The sequence below is a fragment of the Arachis hypogaea genome, chromosome 19 (genome assembly GCF_003086295.3).
Source record: "Arachis hypogaea cultivar Tifrunner chromosome 19, arahy.Tifrunner.gnm2.J5K5, whole genome shotgun sequence".
In the NCBI taxonomy this organism is placed as follows: Eukaryota; Viridiplantae; Streptophyta; class Magnoliopsida; order Fabales; family Fabaceae; genus Arachis; species Arachis hypogaea.
In genome coordinates, this window is record NC_092054.1 from 125,297,525 (window position 1) to 125,306,528 (window position 9,004).

The 9,004-nt window shown below is 32.1% G+C and overlaps 1 protein-coding gene across 2 annotated transcripts; it reads right to left on the reverse strand.

The window, feature by feature from the left end:
• Window positions 1-3,148: 3,148 nt before the first annotated feature.
• LOC112779317 (serine decarboxylase 1-like) lies at window positions 3,149-6,973 on the reverse strand. Of its 2 annotated transcripts, none has more exons than XM_025823561.3 (6): window positions 6,869-6,973; window positions 5,879-6,183; window positions 4,786-5,017; window positions 4,512-4,705; window positions 4,291-4,427; window positions 3,149-3,938 (listed from the first exon to the last, which is right to left on the reverse strand). In XM_025823561.3, the coding sequence occupies exons 2-6, from the start codon at window positions 6,156-6,158 to the stop codon at window positions 3,366-3,368; spliced, it is 1,416 nt and encodes a 471-aa protein (XP_025679346.1). In that variant the 5' UTR covers window positions 6,159-6,183; window positions 6,869-6,973; the 3' UTR covers window positions 3,149-3,365. The 2 variants fall into 2 exon arrangements, with proteins under 2 accessions (XP_025679346.1, XP_072083899.1); XM_072227798.1 differs by having other exon boundaries at window positions 6,677-6,930.
• Between the last annotated feature and the right edge of the window lie 2,031 nt (window positions 6,974-9,004).

A 9,004-nucleotide genomic window follows, 5' to 3' on the forward strand; every position in this document is an offset into this window, starting at 1 on the left:
TAAGTTTTGATTAGGTCCATGTTGCCTCTGCAATGATATTATCACTGTGAACATATGAGTTACATCTTTCTTGACAATATGAATATAATAGTACTTTTTGCTATGCTTTACAAGGTTTACTTCAATCTATGTTACATGCACAAATATTTGCTGCTCTAATTTGCATTAAGTTCAGGTAACAAACTTTAAACACTCATCATAATAATTCATCTTCATATAACTTACATCCAAAATGTTTACATTTCCAATCTTATCTTGCCACACAGTTCTTAGATACCCTAAAGTTATTCATTAGGTTGCATACATAGTTGTCCTAAATAAACAGGCAACCATAACCCCAATCAAAAATGCAAAAATACTACAACCTAACCCCAAGCATCTACTTTCACCCATTTTTTTCCTGCTCTTTTCTAATTGATTTTCTAATCCAATCAACCTCATTTCTAACTCTTCCACTTTGTCATCCACCGCATCACTAAGGCCTTCAAATTGCTGCTGGTTCTTCTGCAATACCCCTTTTGATGTTGTCTTCGAAAAATGCTCATTAAAGGAAGAGACATAATCATCTAGCCATACAAAAAATGAGCAACATCCTTCTACAGTCTACATATAGACAGATACAAAAAGGTTAAAACCATGAACAGACCTGGAACTAAATATAGAATTTTTGTACATTCAACACAAAATTTTACATGAACATACCTTGAATTTAGGGCACCGTAAGAATAACCTATTCGGATTACTTTTGGTCCCAGATATGAACAGAACAGCATCAGACCCGCAACAGCATTTTGGGGAGACCCATCTCTTCTTCCTTCTACCTACAATACTCTCATTAGAGTTCATGCTATAACTCCAACTATCACCAGCTCGCAGGTTGGAGGATGCACAACGTTCTCCATTTCCAACCATGGTCTCCTAGGGTTTCTTGTTTAGACTATGAATATTTTGTGCAGAGGTTGGGGAATGAAATGATGAAAGAAACGTTTGCTTCTTATTAACCTAGCAACGACGTCATTTTTTAATGTGACAGGGGGACAAATCGACCCCTGTCCATTCCCACTTATCCAACTTGGCACTTAACTTTGGCCTAACTGCTAGATCAGCGCCGGTAAGTGACACATCAGCTTTTTCCGTCAACTATGGACGGGGGATAAACGGGAGGGGGCGCGATGAGTGATTTTTTGCATAGATAGGGACCGGCGTGGGTTAGTTTTTTTGTGAGGAATCGCGTTGTCCTAATTAGAAATGGACAGGGACCGGGTTGAGTGTTTACTCATTAAGCAACACGTTATGTTCTCTAACCATGACCGTCCATTAAACATATCCAATATGCCAAATACCCATCGTTTAGTCTTGCATCATGCATTCATTAATTGAGCATTTTGAAAGTAAAAAATAAAAAACCTTGGTACGTGTTCTCCACACGGAATCCACAGGCCATTTGTTTTTGGAAGTGCTAGATAAAGAATGACTAATTTGAATAATATAAATAACTACCAATCAAATAAAAATACACTACATCCTAATTTAATGCTACTAATTAAATTTAAGATTAATTTACTCTTTTAACCCTATTAATTCACATTATTCACACATTGTTTAAAAATATCGTTAGTTACCTATACTTTTCCTTTGTTTTTTTATTAGAAGAAAAGGATCACCAAAGTCAATCTCATTACAATTAGATTGTGACACAATATATAATCAGCAGCAATTGTGACTAGAGAAATAAAATGTCACATCTTTTTTACGTGCATAAATTTTGGTCGAATTAGTAAATTAATAATATAATGGAATCTTTTATAATCAAATATTAACTAAAACGAAATGAAAAAGTATATGGAACCAATTTTAAATTAGCCAAAAATAGAACAATTTAATTAATTATAAATATAGTAATTAGTTTTATTTATTTATGATTTAAAAGATTGGTTATTAAATGTTTTACCACATTCAAATTAGGAGGAGATACGTTCAGTATCATTTCAACGTGAATCACAGAAACTGATTCAATTAGCTTCCGTCCCTTCACCATCCTTCCCTCTCCAAATGCCTAAAACATGATAAATCAGAAAAAAGATTCAGAACCATCCAATTTACAAAGGAAAGAAACATCCTAATGCCTAGCATAAGCAACATCCACGTAGAGATTTTGTATTCATCCAGAGGCATTTTGCTGGTATTTTGCTGGAACCATCTTGGTTCCCTGGCATTATTGAAACGAAATTTGTCTTTACTTTTTTAGTTCCAAGTTTGTAGTCTTCAACAGTGGAAGGCGTACTTCTAGATACTCCTGTTAAAGTCAATTATAGATTGTAAGAGATATTAGGTTAAGGATCATGTGAGATGAAATTAGATGAGATTAGACTAAGTATCCTTCCATTGCTGATGAGTATAGGTAGTGACTTATAGATGGCTAATAATCTGAGTGGAAAGTAGTTATGTTACTATCTTGTAATTACTTGACGAGTAAAGATCAGAGTTTATTTGCTGTGTTGGATCGGACATATTAATATATTATATACATGTTATACAATAGATATTCAGTCAAAAAAAGAAAAATGTTGTTAATGTATGAAGAATTCATTGAAATAAACTACACACTTTATTCTTTAAAAAAGATGATGAAATATAAATGAGTAGCTCCAAAGTTAAAAGGACAGAAGCAAAAAATCAGAGGTGATTTGCTTTCATGTGCAATCTGAGACTTATGAATTATACACACTATTAGAATTTGGAAGCAAGTTTTTCACTGCTACACTGTAGTGTCCACAATTTAGATTTGACGCAAAACAAGGCTGTGTAATTGATGAACACTGGATCCATGTAGTTGTATATCTTCATTTTTCTTTTGTACTAATACGATTTTTCCAAAGAAAAATAACCTGTTTTATTATGTTGATGAACTTGAATTGAGTGTTATTCCATGCTAGTATTTTAACAGATGCGCATTTTGAAATTTTGATTCTCAAATGATGTTCTATAAAATTATAATAATTAGTTTCTTAAGAATAAATTTTAACATTTTAATTCTCAAGTGATTTTTATAATATTTTATGCTTACAAAATGTTTAAAGTATGATAATTTAATTTAATCCACTATCAATAGTTTGTTTTATTTCTGCTAAATAGTTAATATATAAGATAGCTAAAGAATAAGTTTTCTGAATGAATGTTGATAACAAGACAAATCTAAAATTCTCTAAGAACTAGTTGCTATCAAGTGCAAATAAAAATGTCAATAAAAAGGAAAACCGATAGGTTATCAAGTACATCAAAATCTCGATAAAACATGGATATATATATTCCCCACCATAAACCAACTAAAACCTTGAACCTAAGATTGGAACCTGTTACAACTTTTACTTGCTCTTATGCAAAGGGCAAAGACAACAGATTTCACCCACTTCTGAGGCAATGCAATATTGTTGAAACTTGCCATCTTTAAACCATTGAGCACGCTTCTCCACAAGCTCGTTCAGGAAATCATCAAGCCTGCCCTTAGTGACGTTTGGCATCACCACCACATGTGCTATGTTTCCCTGGCATGCCAACTGCCACTTCCGTACAAACTCCTCATCATGTGGCCTCTCAAACACAACTGTGCTGCTCAGCTCATTAAGCATTGCACCAACTCCGGCCTCCCTAAGGCGGTCCTTGAAGTAGTGTGCATTCCTCAAGCATTTCTGTACTTCTTTCTGGAAACCTCTGTATCCTTTCCGGTTAAGGGTATACCAAAGGAATATGGGAGCATGGCCATTCCGGCTACCCATGATTGTGGCATCCCTAGAAGCAAGGTATTCTACATTATTGGAAAGAACATTGATATGCTCCAACCTTGTTATCTGAACACCACAAGGCATTGGGCACCCCACAAATTTGTGGCCAGAAACACTAACACTACCAATGGGCTTCTTAAAAGAGACTTTTGGTGCCTGATATTGCAAAATACAGAATAATCAACATCATTGCTTACATAAAAAAAACTAAAAAATAAGATGGTAAGATGTACATCACTAAAGGAATTGGTCTCAAATCTTGTTTTGGCAAGCAATTAAACTTGTAAATTATTAAATGCAAGACAAACAACAATGAGCTATAATAGCATAGACAAGGTTATGTGCAAGAACCAAAATGCTATTTGCTGACATGAAAAACAATGAATTACAACAAAAGTAGAATAATACATAGGAGTTCCAATTAGATAACAGAGGGATAGCAAATATGACTTCAACAGCACATGTCTGAGGTTTAAAGATTTCTGGTACTGTGAACAGAGAAACTTACAAGTTTCACAAAAGGCATCATGAGACCAAACAAGGCCCCATCACAATGGATGTAGAATTTGTCACGTGAAAATCCAGTATCTTCAAGTGTCTTTATCACCAGATCAAGATCATCCACTGCTCCTTTGACAGTTGTACCTACAAAGTTCCGTATGTATGAGTCAAATCAGCAAAGTAAAAAAAGGGCGGGAGAGGAAGGGCAATAGATATAAAGAAACATGCCTATGTTCACATTTACAATAGCTGGCTTATCTTTGTGAAGAAGCAGCTTGGCCTTGAAATCGTTACAATCAATCTCTCCGGCATGAAGAGTTGCAATCTTCACACAATCCATTCTGTACATGCGTGCAGCTTTAAATACAGAATAATGTGATTCTTGTGAAGCGTACAAAATTCCATCCGGAAGGACCTCTCTCCTGCAAATGTCATATTTAACAATATAATCGTGTTCTTTCCAAATTTACAAAATATTGAACAAAGTCAAACTAAAACTAACCCAACTAGGATGCCATGGAGATTGCCTTCAGTACCACAGTTTGTCATATAGCCCCAGTACTCATCTTTTTCTATTTCCCATAACCGGGCAAACCAGTCCAAAACACCAACTTCAAACTGCCGGGAGTGGACTCCATAATTGCTTTCAATGAATGGATCTCCCAGGTTGTTTATGGAGAAGTGCTGAAGTTGAGAGAGTGCACCGTAGTCGAAATCCAAATTATAGGGGTAACCTGGCATAGATTGTTCACATATTACATATGAGTATATGACTATATGAGATAGCCTATAAACTCTATAGGTTAAAAGAATGAATATGGGCCTTGAAAAGCTACACATCTTCTAGATAATTTTTGCACAAAATGGAAGCCAAAATAATATAGATGCATTAATGAACCGTAATGGATCCTAAACATTTTTTGTTTCCCTCTAACTAGTGAAAAAAGCACTCTTCATGTAATAGATAGAAAGACTTCTTCTGTTATACATGATTGAATCTTGATGTACTTCCTCACACAGGCACAACCTCAAATGCATCTCATTCTTCACCAAAACATTAAACATTAAACAATTTCAACTACAAATGAAGGATAACTAAAACGTATATTGTGGGTTGGACAACGAACAAGTTTGTATGCACCGAAACTATCAAATCTCAATTATGATTTTTACGCACTTTGTTTTTTTTTAAGAAAAAATTAAAAAATATTACATTATATTTGTTGCGTTCAAATGAAACCACCTGGATAATTAGAAAATGTAGCAATAAAAACTCAGCAGTTGGAATACTAGGCAAACATAGGATAACAGGAAAGCAGGTGAGATTAAACATGTAGTATAAGTTGGTGCCAAGTATTGTGTGTGCACTGATGCTTGGTTGGTATTACCATCAAGTTAACAAATTTTCTTGTATGTCAAATCAGAAATCACAGGGCTGAACGTTGCATAGAAATGAATAGAATTACAGAAATACTAGTTGGAACAAACAAAAGCAACGATGATATCCTATCATGAAGCATTTGCTTTGTGCTAAATGCAACAAGGTAAATGCAATCAAGAAAGCAGTAAGATTAAAAGAGCAAATGCTGTCAAACCTAAATGATGTTTTGTCCTTTCAGTCAATGATTTTTTGTATTTGGACAATACACTTGCCATATAAGCATCCCTTTCTCCAGTAATCTCATCATCTGCATCAGGTTCTGTAACTTCTAGACACAGTGTGTGAACATTTTTTCCCAGTACTATAGCTCTTTTCACTTTCTCACTTTCTGCAACTGTGGATGGCACTGGTTCTTTGATCACAGCTGACGCATCAAAATCCTCGGAAAATGGTTCAACTGTTCTGTTGACGTCCAAATGGCCACTTCCAACCATTTTGCTGCTCGCAACACAAGATTAACTGTAAAAGATGGAGTCCAGGAGTGAATTGAGCAACAAAGTCCATGGTTAAATAAAGCAGCCATCCATATTTTTCTTCTAGTGAAAGCATTTTCCAATTTCTATACACAAAAAGGATGCCAGACCAAATCACGATTACTACCAATACAGGAAACTCACACAAAATTTTCATATACATTACTTGAGTCATTTATATACAAAATATAAAAATTATGACATAAATGAAGATCACAGAGATTTATGGAAAGACGTACAAATCTTTGATCCCTTATTTCTGTAGCACTCATTATTGCTCAATATATTAATATTTCTACAGTACACTTTTTAATGTCAAAATAATTGCCAAAAGAAGATGACCAAAACAAAACAAAACAAAACAAAACACACTGTACATGCATTGCACAATTTCCGAAATGGATAAATTCTACGCAGCACAAAAGTGTATGATTAAAGTAATCAAATTTAGAAAGCAAGATTTAAATATCTAAACTTACTAACTCAGGTAAGTACGATGCAAATTTGAAGAGGGAATCTTCAAAGTACAGCTAAATCCACAAAATTCATAGAAACGAAATAGCGACAGGGAAAAATGAAGAACGAGATAGAGAAAAATGTCGTAACATGAAAAAAAGAGTGAGTTGAGAAGAGAATGAGGAAATAGATCTAAGAGAAGAAGAATCACAGACCGGAGTGTGAGATTCGTGAAAGAAGGGACAAAGAAAAATGATGATACGAGAAAATTGGGGGACGCCAGAGACAGAGCAACGAGGTGAATGCTGCCATTTATAGTTATTAGCTAGTTGCTTTCGTTAGAGACTAAGTCACACGCTTCCACACGCACACATAATATATATTTATAATTATAATTATTATATATTTATTATATCTAAAATTATATAATTATACTAACGATAATTAATAAATATTAAATAAATAATTTTAAATTATTTATACTAATTTTTTATTATCTCTCAGACATTATTTATCGTTATACTACCATACATATATATTAACCTTGCTCTAGCCATGTCCACTTCATAGATACGATCAGAAAGAAGTGAAATTCAAATTCAAGTTTTAGAAGTTTTATGAATTTGGGGAATAATGGTGGGTCGTTGTCGTCACTATTTATTATCTGTTATTGTTATCACTTCCCATTAAACTTATTACTGTATACAAAACAAGTGACAAAGGAAAAAGACTCAATAATGCTAAACTACTCCATCGGAAAGACTTATATCATTATTATTTACGCGTAACTTCTATAAATTAAAAACTGGCCGGGAATTAGGCCTATTGAACCATTGCAGATCAAAATTCTGATCTACATCAGCAATTCATAAACTCATCAATAAATTCATTAAAGGGCTAGCTGTAACCTGCAGCTGCATGGCATTGGATAACTATTATATGTAATATTAGAATGATTAAAAAAACATAAACTTATTCATTTAGTATATATTAATGGGAGCTACTCAAACGAAGATGCAAAAAACATTTTTTTATGAAGATGCTTTGTATAAAAGTGTAATTTATTAATTTGGCCACACTTCAAATAAAAACAACACTTTTATAACATATCAAAATCTAACCCTACAATCCATCATCTAAGGGTCAAAAAAAAAATCATCACATGAAGACAATTATAATATCTTCATGGGAGTACCCAATTATATTAATAATAATAAATATTAAATAAAATAAATTTAAATTATTTTTTACTAATTTTGTTTAATTATTAAATATTTTTATTATTGTGAAATCACTATTTAGTTCCTACTAAATTGTTTTAAATTTAATAATATTTAAAAAACAAAAAAAATCAGTCAAAATAATTTAAATTTATCTTATTTATCATTATTAATTATTAATATAATTAATAAAAATTAAATAAAATAAATTTAGATTTTTTTATCAGCCTAATTTAAATGAGACAAAGTAAGATATACTATATTGTTAAGTCATTTTCGATGCTCAAGTTTTTTATATATATATATATATATATATATATATATATAAAGGAAAAATATAGGGTACTAATATACTATCTGTCAACTTATTATCAACAATAATTAATTATTATATTTTAAACACATGTATAAAGAGACACATTTAAGAAATATATCTATAAAGACATTTTTATTAGACACAGCCATAAAAAAATATTTTTATTAGACACATCTACAAAAACACTTTCATTAAATACCGTTATAAATCAGAGTTGAGAGAAGTTAGCAAAAATGTTGTTAGTAACGTAGCGGAATTGATATATAAATTACTTAAAGTTATTTAAAATAATTGAACCATTTACGTTTATCCCCAGAACAATCCATGATATATATATATATATATATATCCATGAACCATCAGAGCTACCGACGAACAAAAAACCAAAAAGAATAAATATTTTGAAAATGAAATGTTAGGCGTTATTTATTAACTTAATACTTAATATTTAATAGTAAATATTCATATCATTTGGTTCAGTATATGTAGATTCATCTCGTCATATAATTTTTCTAATCATTTACATGTGCAAATTAAAACATACTAATATAATAATAGGCATAATAATAATGTGTAATAATACTCTAAACAAATCTACAGGGAAAAAGATACATAAGAGTACCTGAAAATAAGCAAATAAAAAGCATCCATTGTTCACTCCATTCATCAATTACATTTGGCTGTAACATTTCACACGAGAAATATTTGATCATCAATGACCAGCGAAAACTTTCTTTTTTTTTCTTTAAAAAAATAAAAAGATATTATACATACACTTTTGATGATTTGCAAATGAAAACACATATACTATTAAG

Bases quoted from the DNA above. Each gene is read 5' to 3' on its own strand.
- LOC112779317 (XM_025823561.3), bottom strand. From the start codon at position 6,158: ATGGTTGGAAGTGGCCATTTGGACGTCAACAGAACAGTTGAACCATTT. The intron at 4,706-4,785 runs GTTAGTTTTAGT...TGACATTTGCAG, and splicing joins CTCCATGGCATCCTAGTTGG to GAGAGAGGTCCTTCCGGATG. The intron at 3,939-4,290 runs GTAAGTTTCTCT...TTGCAATATCAG, and splicing joins TGATGCCTTTTGTGAAACTT to GCACCAAAAGTCTCTTTTAA.